Source organism: Salmo trutta, chromosome 32, assembly GCF_901001165.1.
Source record: "Salmo trutta chromosome 32, fSalTru1.1, whole genome shotgun sequence".
NCBI classification, from domain to species: Eukaryota; Metazoa; Chordata; class Actinopteri; order Salmoniformes; family Salmonidae; genus Salmo; species Salmo trutta.
In genome coordinates this window covers 18,635,492-18,654,182 of record NC_042988.1, presented here as the reverse complement: position 1 = coordinate 18,654,182, position 18,691 = coordinate 18,635,492, and the positions used below count along the sequence as shown (strand labels likewise).

The following is an 18,691-nucleotide window of genomic DNA, read 5'->3' as shown; positions in this document are numbered from 1 at the left end:
AACACCCCACTAGTCATACTCTATCACTGCAGCCCTCATTCAAATGGAAATGAGAATTACCTCATTTTCCTTCATTGCAAATGAGATGGTCAGCCTTGAGTGATTCAATTAGCTGACATAATTGTCCCTGTGAGTGAAGACACTAAAATAAAACGAATAAATCAGCCTAATGAATCAGATTAATGCTGATAATCTTTTTATATCACAGCATTCATATCTGGGTCATTTATAAACCTCTATTTTGGGTGTGATAACTGGGCAATGATCCATTTCCTTATGTATAGTTAGTGGTGTGTCAATGCCAGGGGAGGTAATGCAATTTGATCAATCTCACAGAGAGGTAGACATGCAAATCAAACAGAGACCAGTGAGAAACACATCTGCATGGGTTTATAATAAACATTCAACCCCATCCATCCCATTCCACCCCTCAATTTAGGACATAAGCCCACAGCAGTACCAATAGAACTGGGCCAAAATAACCCAAACCACCCCCAAATTAAACCAAACTTGTTGGGGTTAACCTAAAAAGAAATCAACATCAATACATAAAAAGGGGGGGGGGAGAGAAAGAGGGGTGCAAAAAACATTTGTTGGACAAAATTTATAATTTTAGAAAGACAGAAATTATACACAGCCAAATATGGGCGCATCACATGACCAAGAGTGAGAATAAAGAACCAAAAAAATATAATTCAGCCAATCAGCAAGCGTCGGATGCAGCATAGAGACCAATCAAAACAATCGCAGCACTCCCATATCAAACACATTCAGAGACAGATGGGACAGGTAAGGAGTTCAGGAGAGGGATGCAGGTGAAAGAGAGAGAGATAGATAGATACAGAGCCAGTCCACATACAGAAACAGGGAAACACAAAGATGGTGTAAGGGAGAGAGAGACATCGTCTACATAAGCAACAACAAAAATCAACAATTATTTTCTCAAAAACAAAAATAACAAATACCAAGGTGCGTCATTCAAAAAAAGCAATTAGATTCTGTGACCATTCTCCCAAAAAATCTCACTAAGTTATATGTGAAGGGATAGAGAGACAGAGCACCAAAGGATGGAGGGAAGAGAGAGGAGAAGAGCAATCCTCATACCCCAAAAAAAGAGAGAAATCAAATAATACATGAGACACTGCCAGGCATTATTACTGTGTGTCACAAACTAAGACCAGTACACAAACTAATACACACACCATTCAATAAAGGAAAACCAAACCAAAGAGAAGTTAAAAGGACAGCAAAAGACAGACCAAAGGATCACCCAGTTAAACCCAATGTGTTTATATACAGTTGCTTAAACCCCTTATCTTTTCAGGCTACTCCACAAAGGAATTCACAGAACAGAATGAATCTCTGTGTGCTTTTAACTCCTGGTTGTTAACCCCATTACTACACTCACTGCAGAGGTGAGTTATTGCTGTTATAAACTTTATTGATTGAGTATTTTCTTAAAGTGCATTCCATAAGATTCCCTGCTGCTGCTCGCAATTTGAACTTCAAAAATCCTCAAACTTTAAGAGCAACACTATTAACGCTGCTTATCATTGTGAAGAGAAAATATGGACAGATGGATGAGCTATCTTTTCTAAACAATTACAATTTCACCTACTCCTGTAACAGATATACTTATGATGACTGCTGAATGGACATAAATCTTGTACCTTTTGTTAATGCAGGGGCGTAGACAGAAATTGGTGTGTGGGCCTGCAGAAATTTGGTTTGGCCAACAGGACCAATCCAATCTGATTGGGTGGGTCTGGCAGGGCCTGGCTCCCCAGTGGGTGGGCCTGTGTCCACCCCACAAATGCTTATGCCCCTGTGTTAATCTATCGGCTTCCATGAGTGATTCTCCCTGAAGTTTCAAAATGTGAAATACATAAGCATATACACTTTAGTGCAGTATACTTTCACATTTAGAACACAAAACACACATAGAATTAGGAATTAGAATACTAGAATTGACATTAATATTTTTATGATTGGATAAAGGTCAGCCATTTTGGTCAGGGAGTTGGTCAACTATGGTTTGCCAGTGCTGTGATAAGATAATGTAAAACAGGGCTGGGAAACTGGTGGCTTTTTTGGGCTGGGAAACAGCCCCCTTTTTTGAAGCCCCTCGGATATATTTTTTTTGGGGGGGGGGGGGCGAACTTACTATTGCGAAGCAGAATACACAAGGTGCAATTTCAAAATGTTGTTGTGCATCAACTGTTTTCATCTTGTCAGTCAAATTAGCCCATGTCAGCTAACATTTTTTTAGAATGGAAAGTTAGTCTAGCAGCCAGTTATCCAAACTTCTAGTAATCAAGGTCGAATTTTTTTAATTAACTGCCAATATGCCAACATTCCATTTGAACAATGCAGTCAATCCACAGCCATACACTGGCTGAAATCAGTTGATGATAGGACTTAGAAAAGTTGGAAATACAACAAGTACTGCTATTATATCATATAATGGCACTCAACTTCCCATGAAAACAAACATTTTTAACATGTATGGTTTACATACATATATTTTAGAGGCTATTTATACGGAAAATTTGTATAAACCTTTAAACTGTATTTATAATTATATCACAATATTTGAGGTTGACAATAATTCGATTACATTATTTCTGATATATCACATGCATTACTTTAATTTTCCTGCATAAGTAAAATCTGGATTATGCCTTAGCCATTAATTCCAATTAGCCTGGTTTGGATTTCTCCCTGACCAATATGGGTGCCATTTTAACCCCATTCTGGAACTTTGAGGGCCTATGAAATAGCCCCTCCAGTAATTGAATAGGATCTCTATGGAAAAACACACCATGTTGTAGGAAGCAATGCTGTGTTCTAAGCATGTCCTCCACCACGCGAGTGAGAATTACCATTCTATGTGCAAGTGCAACTCGATTGATTAATTATTGTACTTTCCAATCAGCATAACTGATGGGTCGTGTTTGAAAATGGTAACTGTAATCTCTGTACTACTTTCTGTGTGCTTGAATGTTGTGCATTAGGATTTAAAACTGCAATCCACATGTTGTGCGTTAGGATTTAAAACTGCAATATGTAACTTTTTGGGCGACCCGGCCAAATTCACATAGAAATGTGAGTTATGGATCTGTCATTCTCAATGAAAGCAGGTCTAAGAAACGGTAGATCTGTTCCATGTGCACCATTTCTATGCTTCCCGTTCTTAAGCTTAGTTTGAGTCTTTAATTTTTCTACACCAGCTTCAAATTAGAGGTCGACCGATTAAAATCGGCCATGCCGATTAATTGGGGACGATTTCAAGTTTTCATAACAATCGGTAATCGGCCTTTTTGGATGCCAATTATGTCCGATTACAATGCAATCCACGGGGAAACGGCGTGGCAGGCTGACCACCTGTTATGCGAGTGCAGCGTCAAAAGGACCTTGTGGCTGCAAGGAGCCAAGGTAAGTTGCTAACCAGCATTAAACTTTCTTATAAAAAACAATCAAGCTTCACATAATCACTAGTTAACTACACATGGTTGATGATATTACTAGGTTAACTAGCTTGTCCTGCGTTGCATATAATCAATGTGGTGCCTGTTAATTTATCATCGAATCACAGCCTACTTCAACTTCACCAAACGGGTGATGGTTTAACAAAAGCGTATTCACGAAAAAAGCACAATCGTTTCACAAATGTACCTAACCATAAACATCAATGCCTTTCTTAAAATCAATACACAGAAGTATATTTAGTTAAAATAAATTCATGTTAGCAGGCAATATTAACTAGGGAAATTGTGTTACTTCTCTTGCGTTCAGTGCAAGCAGAGTCAGGGTATATGCAACAGTTTGGGCCGCCTGGCTCGTTGCGAACTGTGTGAAGACCGTAATTAATTTGCCAGAATTTTACATAATTATGACATAACATTGAAGGTTGTGCAATATTTAGACTTAGGGTTGCCACCCGTTCGATAAAATACGGAACGATTCCACATTTCACCTAAAGAATAAACATTTTGTTTTCGAAATTATAGTTTCCGGATTGGAGTTAAAATAAAAAAAAGTGTTCATTCAGTATTGTTGTAATTGTCATTATTACAAAAATATATATATATAAAAATCGGCCGATTAATCGGTATCGGCTTTTTTTGGGCCACCAATAATCGGTATCGGCGCTGAAAAATCATAAATCGGTCGACCTCTACTTCAAACAGCTGAAAATACAATATTTTTCCGTTATTGAAAATATATTACACAGCGGTTTAAATGGTACAATGACTCTCTACACTATAGGTCACTTGTTTGTAACATAAACAGAAATTAGGCTAACTATTAGAATTTCAGCAACCAGGAAATGGCAAAGCGATTTCTGCATATTGCACCTTTACACAGGCCCTCCCATGAATCTGAAACCCATCCAATACTGGAGACAAACAAAAGTTATCCTCAAAAGAATAATGACAGATTTATTTCCCCCTTAACTAACATTGACTGAAGCAGCTGAAGGAATGATAACACAATTGAACAGGAGCCTCCCAGAGAGCCATGGGTTATTGTCATTACTGGGGATAACAATTAATTAGGAAAAATATACATACAATGAAGTATTAATCAAATGGGTTCTGGTAAGCCATGTCATTGCAAAGAGGAGGATGATTAAACTTGGACATTCCGGGGAGGTGTTAATGAGAGGAGGGGAGGGGGGGTGGATCCATTATTATTACTAGTTGGACCAGGCTGTCAATGGGCTGTGTGTCTGTCTGTCTATGTGTGTGTGTGTGTGTGTGTGTGTGTGTGTGTGTGTGTGTGTGTGTGTGTGTGTGTGCCTCGTCACTGCTACCTTCCCTATCAATACAGGCCCCATCATAAAAGGGACTTATACTCTGGATAGCTGGGAGATCAGAACAATGCTAGGCTACCATACTTCAAATTGATTAGTAATATACAATACAAAGATGCTGTGGACATAACTAAAGCATGCAACTACTGTACATCTTGCTCCCAGCATCTACTGCCACTAAGCTAACTGACAGATTCGAACTACCAAATCAACGGTTCCTTTAGGAATATTCAAAACAATGTGTGATTTCGCATCTACTGCCTTTGTCAAGGGAGGGGTGGGGGTCAGATCAGCGATTATGTCATTTATACACAACTTACCGTTGCCGAAGAAACAGCGTGAGGACACGCGAGTGGTTACCGTGGAGACTGACAACACACAGAAGTCATCAGGGAAACAGAAAAAATATAATAACAAATAAATAAACCAACAAACAACCCAATAAATTAAAATTAAAATCCCCCCAATGTGAAATAAAATGGGGATAATATTTGAAAGCAGTGATACAGTTTTTGAGAAAAAAAATCATCCAAAATGAGTTTCTGCTCAATGAATGAGCGTCTTTCCATTTCTAGAGAGACAGACGGACTGGAGGGGTGCTTCTTTCAATGTATGCAAATTATAGTGGTCATAAGAGAGGAGTAAGGGACACAAAAACCAGGTCGACCACTTTTGTATTAAGAGATTGGCTTAATGCCATCTGAACATATGTCTCCCACAGTCAAGAGTGGCAGTTAAAATACTTAAGTGAATTGTAGCGTAAAATGATTCTTAGTAAAAGCGACGTTGGCAGGATTCATATTTTGATCTGTAGAGGGGGGTAATTATATAAAGAAATGACTTTGGAACATTTAGTTCCGCCATGAATCACAACAAAATAACTTTAGAAAAAAAAGAGAGATAAAAAGAGAGAAGGATGGGGTAAGGGACTAAAGATGAAAATATAACATGTGAAAGGAAATGCAATGAGAGATATTACACACACAGGTGCACATATACAAGACAAGAGGGTGAGGACTGGGGAGTGTCACACAGGGACAGACATAACAGTGGAGAAACAAAGGAAGACAAACTTGACTGGCTTAGAGAGAATGGGAGAGTGAAGGAGAGAGAGAGAGAGAGAGAGTGAAGGAGAGAGAGAGAGAGATGGAGCAGCCTGTGGTCTGGGAGAAAGAGAGAGGAGTGGAAAGGGAACAGTTCATACTCCTTGTTTGCCCTCCTCTCACATAAACACACACAACCACACCAATCCATTCACAAGTTCACCTCTTTCTCTCTGTCAATCATGCAAAGTATCTGAAACAAGCAACAACCATGACTAAATCCAAAGCTAAGCCCAGTTTATCACAAACAGCACATTTAGAGCAGTAATACAGTTCTGGGGAGCAGAGTGATCACAGCCTTCTTTTGATTTGAGCCAATTCACATCTAAAGCTCAAGTAAAAGAGCTCGTGTTGAAAAAGGATCCAAATCAATGCCTTTTCAATTAGGTCGACACCGAGGTGGAATGTCAGGATTAAACAGCAAGTGTGATTGGTTTTCTTGAAGAACATGGCCCTTTTCTTTAAAAGACTGATAGAACTGTTTCAAATGGAGGCTGTGAGCAGTTTGCCACCTGCAGTAGTGTAGCGTACATCCATCACTGAATGAGAACGGATCAGCCATGCAGGATCAGATGAACAGTCCCAGTAAGGTAGTCCTTATCACACCCAGCTCTCTCTTTAGTCAGAGACTCAGGCTCATGCAGTGGTGACATGGTTGCTCTCTGAGTGAGGAGCTCTCCTGTCTGCGTCCCTGTGTCTGATGAGATGCATGCAGACTCAAGAGCACCAGGAGACGAGACGTCGCTCGTTCTCATTACCACCACTACTGGGGTGATATACTGCACCTTCCTATTCTACTGCATCTAATGTCTGTCTAAAACTCTGCGCCACGGAGCAATCCCTTCCCATCACACCAACACATCAACAAGAGCGGCATGCTTCACGGTAAGAGAGACACACCTACACGTTCAATACGCTGTTACAACTACAGTAGTTCAGGGTGGGAAATGTGGTGTGACAGCACGGTGACAAGACTTAAAGGGCTTTATCCGTCAAATGTTGGGGTATCCCACAGTCAAATGTCTTAAATGTCACTTTCAAAACGTCAGTGTGATGAGTTGCTTTGATGGCATATAATTGTCACTGCCAGGAAATTGATTAAGCGTCTATGGGAGGGCTCTCCAACCCCAGTTCCTGGAGAGCTACCCTCCTGTAGGTTTTCACTCCAACCCTGTTCCTGGAGAACTACCGTCCTGTAGGTTATCTAGCACGCTCAATTCTAATAATTAGCTGGTTGAAAAGCTGAATCAGGTACGTCGCAACTGGGGTTGGAGTGAAAAGCTACAGGAGGGTAGCTCTCCAGGAACAGGGTTGGAGTGAAAACCTACAGGAGGGTAGCTCTCCAGGAACAGGGTTGGAGTGAAAACCTACAGGAGGGTAGCTCTCCAGGAACAGGGTTGGAGTGAAAACCTACAGGAGGGTAGCTCTCCAGGAACAGGGTTGGAGTGAAAACCTACAGGAGGGTAGCTCTCCAGGAACTGGGGTTGGTGTGAAAACCTACAGGAGGGTAGCTCTCCAGGAACAGGGTTGGAGAGCCCTGGTCTATGGGGTGTGATGTCAATGTCTTTAGTTTGAGTGCTTTTTGTGGAATACCCTTTGATATGAGGAGGACACAGAGAGACTGATGGAGGAGATGCATGGTGTGTGTGCAGACAGACACACACAGTAGTGCGGAGTGGAGACACAAACAGCAGGAAGACAAGTGAATCGGACCACTTACATGGGTACATTGGACGCGCACGGGAAACTGACTTCTTCAAAGCGCAGAGTTTTATTCCAGACAAAAAGAAGTACACTTCGATGTAATAGAATAAGCCAGTGCAGAGATCAATACTACACTCTGTGTAGAACCAACAGCCATGCACACTTAGGATTCCAAACTGACTAGCTAGGAGAACAATCGCTACAGACTCCCATGCACGGACAGACTTTAGTCAACAACATGAAATAAATGATTGAATCCAATCAACAATTATTGCCTTTTCTTGTTTTATGGATAAACAGACCTTCATAAAAGTAGTAAGGCATTTTCAACTTTGAGAAGATGTCATGCTAAACAACCAAAAGTCCACATCACTATGACCAACATCATCAAGTCTTAACAAAATAGCTGATATAAAAGACATGCAAGAAATCCCAGACTCTCTGCACCAGTGCTGCAGTGACAGCCATGTTACAACACCATAGTATTATCATGCACACACACTTCCAATAAATCCCATGCAAAAGGATAGCAAACAGAATATTCACACTCGTGATTTCAAAAACAATCTGGTAAAATACTACCATGGTATATCTTTCAGAGTTTCCTAAGCAAAACAATGTGTTAGGAAACTGAATGACATACCATGGTAGTATTTTAAGCAGAACAATGTGTAATCTAAGCCTAGCCTAGTACGGGGCCATTAAAACATCTAAACATTCCCCATGTCTGAACATTGCCTCTAAGCTTAGCCAGTTTTTAATTAGCATCTTCACATTTGTTAGAATAACGGCCAGTAAAAATGAAAAAAAAAATGAAATTATATGACCAATGACTAAACTAGGGTTGCAAACAACTTCTAGGAGAAAGAAGAATCGTCACATAGCATTGCCTCAAAGGAATGCTGGGCTTTTCCTTCGGTGTTGAATGAGCGTATAAACACAGAACAACCTTTATTTGCCCTTAGTCTGTACGGCTGTTCTATCCCATGCACTAGTCAAACACAGACAAACCTGATGACAGATACTCCTGTTGACCCCATGCAGATTACAAAGGACTGGCCACAGCTTCAGAGTACAACTACTGTCACACATGCAGCAATGATAAAAGGCGAAGAGAGATAGAAACTTCCTTACAATTAAAGTGATAACGATCATGCATGAAACAAGAAGATACTCCAAACACTACAGAGACAGAGGTTACAGAACCACCAGGGCCAAACAAATAGGTTGTTGATTTATAGAGGTTTAACTGATGTGGGTTTTCATTGGGCTCCATCAGTATCCATTCAACTTGCTGATTGACTGAAGGTGAAATTTAGGGCCTACAGACCATTGGATGCAGGTGTCATTCAGAACCAGACATTAGAGAGCTGACAGATGAAACCCAAGCGGGTCCAGCCATCACCATCATGCAGGACACAACTACCACAGTTAACCACAGCAAGGAGGCAGGAGCCCATGCAGAATCATGATTGGCTAAGAACCTGGCTTAAAATAGATCTGCTCCAGAGATGGGTAGGATATCACTGGCACGCAAACGGACAATATTTCAAAGAAAAACATGCATCTTCTCAGCTTCTCCCCAACCCTAAAACAGTCACATACGAGCCAAAGCTTCATTTAAAGAAATGATGGTGAAAGGAGGGAGTTTAATATCAAGTATATGGCGTAGTTATTTTACAGATGGAGAGGAGAGCACTGTGCTGCATGCTGGAGGCCAGGAGACATAAGCTTGTCACTACCACTTTGCAGCACGGGGGGGAAGGAACATTCTAGACTAGGAACTAAGATATGATCAACCTGGCTACAATCGGCCATGCATCATCATCTCATCACGTTCTCCTAATGTCCTGCGGTTCCAGCAACAGAGAAAGATGATTTAGATTGTATTTTGAAATCAAAGCAGTGGAAGCTATAATAAGAAATGGTGCAAGACAGAACCGAGACCTAAACGATCTAGAGAGCGAAAACTTCCCAGCATGCCTTGAGGTTTCAACTCTCCCCCCACCCCAAATGAACCAGGAAACAAGACAAACACCCCGAAAAAAGGCAGCAACCCATCTGGGGTGGTACCAGCAGAGACCACATCAGAGCATGTCAGTGGAAAAGGATGGCAGCTAGCGGAATCAGTGTACAGGCAGAGGAACGATGGGAGGAGGAGGAGATGGGTTAAATTACCTCTATCTTGCGACCTTCCACTAGCGTGCCGTGAAGCCTTTCCCGGGCTTTCTCCGCATCGGCGCTGGTCTCAAACGTGACAAAGCCAAAGCCCTGGGGTGGACAGACAGAGGGGAAAGAGGAGCACCACAAAGACAGCGTAAGGAGAGGGGTGGAAGAAACATACCAGTTGTTCTATAGAAAATCAAAACCCTTTGATTTAGCTAGTTTTACTCATTTCATTACACATTTACTGAACAGGTACACAGTTGTAATCACTGGTTTATACTGTTTGTTCTAGAACTGATACGGTGGTTACTGATTAGGGAAGGGTCGGGCAAACGGAATGTCGAAATTCAACAGAGGGCCGCACAGATTTTCATGGGACCGATTTGCTTTTCAAAATCTATTTGCAGTTAATAGAAAATATATAGGTCCATTATAATTTTGACTTACTTTCAATCTAGTTTCAGACGTTTTTTTACCATAATACTACCCTGTTGTTTATACTATCAGTGCAGGTCAGTAGGACACAGTGTGTGTGAAACATGTATCATTGAGACACAGTGAACACTTCATCATAACGTCCACAGTGGTGGGACTGAGGACATGTTCACCATCTCACTCACCTTTGAGCCCCTCTCATTGAAAATGATCTCAACATCAATAATCTTCCCAAATTGCTGAAAATAAACAAAACACAAGAAATTAGGATACAAACAAAAACTCAACTTGCATTATGTACTCTGTGTAATTAATTGACAATCAGGGGTAAACTACACCTGCAGCACACTAGGAGGCAGTATTGTACCAAAATAAATTCAATCAAATTGCAACTACCTTCTGTTGTCTATTTTTCTATCCCTTTGTTACTACATGCCTTCCTTTCCTCACTCGTTCACTAACTACTGACTACCTCTCTGTGGCTCTCATGATAGAGCAAATCAAAGGACATGAGTGTTCCTCCCTTTGTGACTGTCTGGCCCTTTGTTCTTCTCAACACCCACTCTGACACCAACCATCAATTAAACAACAGGAGGGTTAAAGTGATTTACTCCTCATCTCAAAGTGCAGCAAGGAAGTTCCCAGATTCTTACCCCAAACATCTGCCTGAGGTCAGGGTCTCGGAAGCGGAAGGGGATGTTGGAGACGTGAAGTCGTTTTGGGGTTCCTTTGGCCTCTGCGGAGTCAGCCCCGGATAGTCCTCCTGCTAATTCTACTGCCACACACTGCCCCACTCCATCTACCTGACCTGGGGACACTTCTGTCTGCTGGGGGAGAGAGAGAGAGAGGAGGGAGAGAGAAAGAGAGGGAAAGGGAGAGGCTGATAAATGGAATGAACCGAGTAATCTTGAACATTGTCAGGACAAATGCAGAGTGAATCTAACAACAAAACCAACCATAACACTGACCGGGGTGGGTAAGATGTTGGAAGTGGTGGCTGAGCCATTTGTTCCAGCCCCTGAATCCGAAGGCCCCTGCCCACCAGCACCAAACAAAGCACCGCCAAACTCTGTCCCCAGGCCGTTCTGCGGAGGGGGTGGTGGAGGGAACGCTGAGAAGGGCGGGGGCACCAGCCCCTCCTGGCCCCCCGTTGAATCTTGAGAACCCTGACAGAGAGGAGAAGACAGGGTTAATACTGGTAGGCATTACTGTACCGTGCAGATGGGGGGCAGGGAGAGAGACTAGAACGAGGGTTAAAAACACCGCTTCAATTTCACCCTCCCTCCTACTCGGTCTCTCGCTCCATATCTCTGACAGCAGAGCGTTTCAGTCAGCCTACCATGAAATATTCACTGCAACCACATCTATTATTGACAAATCACTAAATATGATACACACACACACACACATTGCTACACAAGCCTGCTCACTATCCATGTACACGCATATCCAGAGAATATTTACAACAATCAGTACCTGTAATACCCTGTGAACAGATACTGTTATCCTATTTAGGTACACTTGATATGAATTCATCTCATAACCAGTTGAGTTGGGAGACGGCTCCAGGCCATTGCCACAGCACTGTTACTATGCTGTCTTCATGATAAGCTCAGTAATGGATTGTAGCGCCAGCCGGTCACCATTTTAAAAAAGGTGTCAGTTATGTGTTGTGGTATGGTGACACTGTGATATAGCACTCTGCAGTCACACACTCAAGGACACCCTGTAATAACTTCAAAAACACCCCAACTGTGCTCAGAAAGAGCAAAGCCTGTAGGGGGAGGGAGGAATGGGGGGGCGCCATTTTGTTTTGGGCCATGAAACTGCTTCGTGGCCTTCCAGGCGTGATGACAGCATCCAATACCATTAAAGCGGGCCAGTCAGTCAGCCGGCCAGCCAGCCAGCCAGGCCTCGGCGACACCCAGGCTCCAGACAGCCTTTTTAATTACCAGGGAAACTAAGTTGCGGGGCAGTAAAGCAAATGAGGATTCACTAATCCCAGAGACTGCAGACTTCTCATCTTGAAACGACAGTGGAAAGAACCGTCCCGGCTACTGTTAAATCCCCTCTACTTGATAAGGAGGACTGAGCTCTCGGTTCTGTGCCTCCAAGATAACGAGTGCAACAAAAGTAGGTTTAATTCAGAACAGGATGGAAAAACTGTTCTACTGCTATATTCCGCCAGCCTCTCCTTATGTATTCTGGTCCATATGAATCGCTTATGAGGCTGACTGCATACTGCATTCATTGCAATGTCATTAACGTAATAATAACAATAGCACATAAGTCCGGGGAGGATGACTAAAGGAGGATGATTAAATGAAGGAGGATTCCAAATAGGTTAAATGTAGGGAATCAAAGACTCCTTCCTCCTGTAAAGACATGTCATCCATAAACATGTAGCAGTCTGGAACCAGGAAGTAAAGGGTGCTTCCCATCATCTGAGTCACAGTGACCAAATCCAAATCTGTGTTGGAGGCTCAGAGGATGGGGGAGGGGTGGAAGTGTAGTGGGTGTTTCTAACAGTACAGTATCTCGATCATGTGAGTAGTGGAATGGATATTTAGGCTACTCACTGGTATCCACTGATGGATGGACAAAGCTAAATAGTAGAGAGAAGGTACTGGCTGAGGGCTGGTAGCACTCAACCCATTGGTCAACGGGACATTCCTGCCACACTCACTGAGAGGTAACATTAACACTGCCCTAAATGGCAGTATCTCACACACAGAGCAGAGAGCGAGAGAGAGCGAGAGAAGAGATAGAGAAGAGAGAGAGGGAGAAAAGAGAGAGAAGAGAGAGAGAGAAGAGAGGCTATTATAAAAAGGGAGTAATTCTGTGTTGAAAAAAGCAAAGAATGAAATCAAGTGGAAAAACTTGTTTTAAAAACGGAAACTGAATGATCAAATTATTTACAAATTTCAAGAGACAGAGGGGGTTGTACAGTCAAATTGTATAATATTTCACCTGTATATTTGTATACAATATCATATATATCATAACTCACTAGTAAGCCACTAGGCGATGTTCAAAGGCAATGCAGGAATTCATATAAAATAGTCTAAGCATAACAAATCTCATTTGACCACAAGGTACCCTTTCAAAATAACTTCAGTTTTACTGCTCTGCATGAACGTATAACACAATATTAAATGCACCATCTTAATTACGATAGGCTAAACTCTGCATCCCTCTTTCTCTACACACTCGACAGCGGTAGTACAGAAGTGTTACCTGAGACACCATAGGTTTTTCCATACACCAAGAGGACCGGGGGGAGAGAGAGGGCTTGCAATGTGGATCAAATTATTCAGCGAACGTTGCGAGAGTGCATGTGTTAAAATGTGTGCAGTGACTGCAGCGTAATGAAATAATTTGAATTCAATTGCAAGGTACAGTAGACAGTCAGTGAAGAGCGTTATTAGACTACAGTAATCTCTTTAACCAGCTAGTTACTCTAATCCCAATCCGTGTATCATCAATGAATAACTGAATGACCACTATTAATCTAATCTACAGCCTACTGTGACGCATTGCTTTGCATTAACTATGCCGCCTCTCCCCCCTCTCTCTCCAATGCAGTAGTACGCTCCTCTTCCCTTTTCTGCAGCTGGAGAAATAGATATGCTTTTCCTCTCCTTCTTTCTCCCTCCTCGCTTGATGAAATCCAGACGGAGGTTTCTACCGCCGCCCCGCCTCCCCCAAGTCAGTCAAAGCCACCGCCGCTATGAAACGTGACCCACGGATCCCAAGAGCCAGTCAAGCATAGCGCTATAGCCGCCTCCCATCTCCATGTAAGGGCGCCTATGTACTGAAACCCTGTCACTCCTTCAGGGTTGTCAACCAATGAAAATCACGACACATAATATACAGCCTATCCCTCCGCGGTACATTAACAGCTAATTGGCTTAAACCCTACAGGCACCACAAGCAAAATAGCACATGGCAATTCATTTAAGGCTAACAGAGGACTCTTAACAAAAGAGTTAGTGAGTTTCTAAAGGTCTGGTGGTAGTACAGGATACTGTATTCACTGACTCAGTCAATATTACATAAACGCATCAGAGATCAGAGGATGTGGAAGGAAGGGACCATGCAAGGCCAGTTGGATGTTCAGCCGTACCACACTGATTCTGAAAGCCTGGCTGGTCCCGTCTCACAGGACACCTTTAAAAAGACTTCCCTCTGCAGCCTCCCCATTAAATACTCCTACAGACGGCCCAACGTGAGCCACGTCTACTAGGGCACCAACACCACGGTGGCTATACACGGTCCCAAAACTCTGAAAGATGTCTGGTATGGTGGAGGAGCTACCCTCCTCCCTGACACTTAACCTTTTCCAAGTTCACTGACATGACCCTCCTAATCCTTCAGTCTCTCTATGGAACGCTGCTCTATGCAGCTAATTGCAGAGGGAAACAACCCAGCACCCTAAGACCTGCTGTAGGGGTACGAATCAGTGTATTTGGGAGGATTAACATCCATGCCCAATCGCTGTTAAAGTTGCCCCACAATATTTGATTGAGTCAGCCACCAACAGTAGTGAGGATTTCTTCTCTTTCAGCCCAGAGAAGAAGACAAGAGAATAAACGTTGCTGCGCCATGTGTCCATTGAACTGAACCAGCTCCGTCAGCCGATAGTGGGGGAAGGGGCTTAAGGAGCCTCTGAGACTCAACACTGCACTGCAGCAGAACTGGCCATTGTTTCTGTCAGTCACAATAGTGCATGTGTGCAAATTAACATACTTGCTGTGCTGTCTATTCAAAGCTCAATGCTTTTCTGCACGTCCCTTGAGCCAGCTGGATTGTCAGTACTGCAGGTTTAGATGGGCAGTGAGGAGCAGCAGTAAGCCTGTAGTGGAGACAGATGTCTCAGAGTGCATTAGTGCTGTAATACTGCCTGCCAGTTCTGCAGCCGTTTGGTTGGTGCAAATGTGAAGCAGCAGGTAAGTAGTCTCTTACCCCTGGGGGCGAACACTTGGGTGGGGCTCCGCAAAATACTTTCAATCCTTGCCTTCCCTCTCTAAACCAAGCAGGGTGGCTGCAGTAATGGAGGAGAGGCAGAAAAAATACACCACCATCACACCATTTCTCAGAACCTGGCATTAATATGGTTGGTTGCTGTGTTTGCACTTTGCTTGGTTGCTTAATAGCAAAGCTGTAAGTTAAATTGATGGGGTAGCAAACAGCATTTATAACCCTAACGCACTCACACTTTAAATCTGCCAACTAAAAGAAGGCATTTTCTTAACCTCACTTCTCTCTGATCGCATGGGACAGTGGATGATTGGTGACACCTTTAAAATCCATTCACACTTGAACCCCCCCCCCCCCATCCCCCATTTGGCTGCCCGTGCCCTTTGAGGAGAAAAACATGTTTAGGTAACAGCTGCTGATGCCTGAGGGAAGAGAAACAGCAGAGAAATGGGAGAGAGGGGAGGGTCGAGCTCCAAGTCACACAGCCCTAGAAATGCATGTGCTGGAGTTAAAAGCACTTGGGGAGATTCCTGCTGCTAACTGTCCAATCAGCACCCAGAGCACAGAACCTCACAGCATCCCATCCAGTATTGTGGCGGGAGGAAAGGGGAGGCTGGGTCGTACCAACAGAGAAGGGTTGAGGGGGAAGAGTCACAACTGTTTCGCTTTCACTCAGAAAGGGGTGGGTTAACAGCAAAGACAGCTGGGAAGACAACAAAGAATTGCTGTAGCACCCCCTTCTCATTCCAACAGCCCCCCACCGCACCCCCTGGACTATCATGATGTCCTGTACAGTCAGCAAGGCCGCAACGTGCGACATACACACAGCTCAACACGGCTAATTTAGAGTGCCTGCTATATTATGCGATATTTGCAGAAGCCTGGACCTCCTTGAGGGCCCTGAAGCACAGACAGGACCACAGATCATGTTGGGGCAGCAGGCTCATTAGAACATGTACACAGTTAACCGCTCTGCCTGCCAGTAACACATATACATATTTAAATGATAAAAAACAAGTTACGTTACATAAGTCGTTACACAATACTAGTCACAAAACACTGAGCGTTCCTCAATGTCTAGGCTATGTGCATGTACTTGTGGTAAGAGAGAAACAACAGTATAACTCATGTAGTAATCTGAGGCCTTGCCTTATGCAACGTATCAAAACTAGCTAGGTAAACATCAGTTCAATCAACTGCAGATTTTTCCAAAACGTGTAGAAAAGAGCAAAGTATTTTGTTGTTTAGATGTTCCAGGTCTAAACCTGCTATACTGGATAGGAGCGTACAGAAGACTGGCTATGACATGAACTCACCGGCAACACCGCAGGATAGTACAGCCCCATCATTGTCTGCACGGGAAGGAAGAGTCTCTCCTCTCTCTCTATTCCGCTCTGAATGTGGTCTGTTACCATCCGCCGGGAAGCACCTTCTGTCCACGTCTCTCACAGATTCAAATTCTCCCTCGCTCTCCGCCAGTGTTCCCCCTTCCCTTAGCACCACACAAGCTTTGTGTCCTTGTCACTCTCCCCCTCTCACTACCCCCTCTCTACCTCTCTTCTCTGTTTGCCCCTTGTCAGTTCTCTCCTCTGACAGCTCGAGTCTCTTCTCTTCTTCCTCTGACGTGTGTCACTTCTCACTCACACTACCTCTCCTGCTCTGCTCGGTCATGGCTTCTGCATGTTCCATCCCCCTTCAAACTTTCCCTCTCTGTGAGCCTGGCTGGGTCCCTCCTCTCCATCAGTCTCTCCATCAGTCTCTCCATCCCCTCCCCTCTCCTCTCTGGCTAGGTACTGACAGGTTAGGAAGGAAGGAGCTGCTGTTTGGCAGCCCTGAGTAGAAGACGCTCCGTTTCACACTGTAACGCTACCCACTGCATTGCAGGTTTTTTTAATCATTTATTTATTGGATGGCAGCTTGTCAACCCCATGTTAGGCTGGCAGGCAGGCAGCTCCCCCTCACCTCCCCATGTTCATTACCCAGAGAGGAAACAGCTTCAAACTGCTACGGCCCAATTCTACACCTTCACAACATGTACATTTATTACTCTGCATTGCGCTTTTTCATTTCCTACACTACAGGATTGTTGGGGTTCGATGGGAGAGCAGTTCCCCTGCACTTCTTGTTTTCTCTCCTCTTTTCTGCCCTGCCTGCAAAACGTCTATGCCAGTATGCAGACATCTGCTGAGGCTGGCTACTACAGAGGGGAGAGAGAGATGGAGAGAGGGAGGGAGAGAGAGATGGAGAGAGGGACCAAAAGAGGTGATGGGAGGTGGTGGGAAAGGGGTAAACGAGAGGCTGAGAGAGGCTGAGAGAGGCAGCGGATGCGAGCGAGAGATAACGGGATAGAGATAAAAGGATAAAGGGATGGGGAAAGAGCGAGGGATGACAGGATTAGGGTGTAAGTGAGGAGGATGAGAGGATGATCTAAGGATTAACTACACAGACTGAACACACTGATAAACACACAGATGCACAGCCATATTTATTGTGCACCCTGGCAGGCACACAAACACACACACGCTTTCAAACAAAGGGCTATTTCCATCACACTCTCTCTCACACACATACATTCAAACAATGCCCCTCCCCCACAAACACAGATCATCATAAGGCCATGCATATAGGGATGCACTGATATCCCTAATCAATATTTTCTTGTCCATGATGGATTATATATATCGATATGGCAATATTAATTTGAAGGCCAATGCGTGCATCCCTACATACCAACAAACAATACATAGCTCTACTAATTAGGTAGATTGAATTTATTTGACTATTAAAAGGAGCAGGCTGGTCCAGCTGGAGAGGTAGATCACCTCATGATAAGCTGCAGACCACACTATTTACCAAGACACTTTTCATCTAGATTTTTTTTTTTTGCTGTCTATTTACCACCACAAACCGATGCTGGCACTAAGACTGCACTCAACAAACTGTATAAAGCCATAAGCAAATAATACTCATCCAGAGGCAGCGCTCCTAGCGGCCGGTGATTTTAATGCAGGAACACTGAAATCCGTCTTCCACAATTTGTACCAGCATTTAACCTGTGCAACTAGAGGCGAAAAAAAATTCTATATCACCTTTACTCCCACACACAGAGACGCATAACAAAGCTCTCCCTCCCCCTCCATTTGGCAAATCTGACCATAACTCTATCCCCCGGACTCCTGCTCACAAGCAAAAACTCAAATAGGAAGTAGCAGTGACGCCCTCAATACGGAAGCAGTCCAATGAAGCAGATGCTAAACTACAGGACTGTTTTACTAACGAGACTGGAATATATTCCGGAACTCATCCGATAGTATTAATGAGTATACCACATCAGTCACTGGCTTCATTAATAAATGCATCAATAACATCGTCTCCACAGTGACCGTACGTACATATCCCAAACAGAAGCAATGGATTATAGGCAACATCCACACTGAGCTAAAGGCTACAGTCGATGCTTTCAAGGAGCGGGACACTAACCCAGACG

At 43.5% G+C, this 18,691-nt stretch overlaps 1 protein-coding gene across 4 annotated transcripts in view; it reads right to left on the bottom strand.

The window, feature by feature from the left end:
* The window catches only part of LOC115171341 (RNA binding protein fox-1 homolog 2), a 45,738-nt gene that overhangs the window by 9,455 nt on the left and 17,592 nt on the right, over positions 1–18,691 (bottom strand). For all 4 annotated transcript variants that reach the window (XM_029728063.1, XM_029728062.1, XM_029728061.1 and 1 more), the window contains exons 3-6: positions 11,193–11,390; positions 10,878–11,051; positions 10,410–10,463; positions 9,802–9,894 (exon numbers count right to left, since the gene is read on the bottom strand). In XM_029728063.1, coding sequence (XP_029583923.1) covers positions 9,802–9,894; positions 10,410–10,463; positions 10,878–11,051; positions 11,193–11,390 — 519 coding nt within the window. The remainder of the gene's footprint in view (positions 1–9,801; positions 9,895–10,409; positions 10,464–10,877; positions 11,052–11,192; positions 11,391–18,691) is intronic.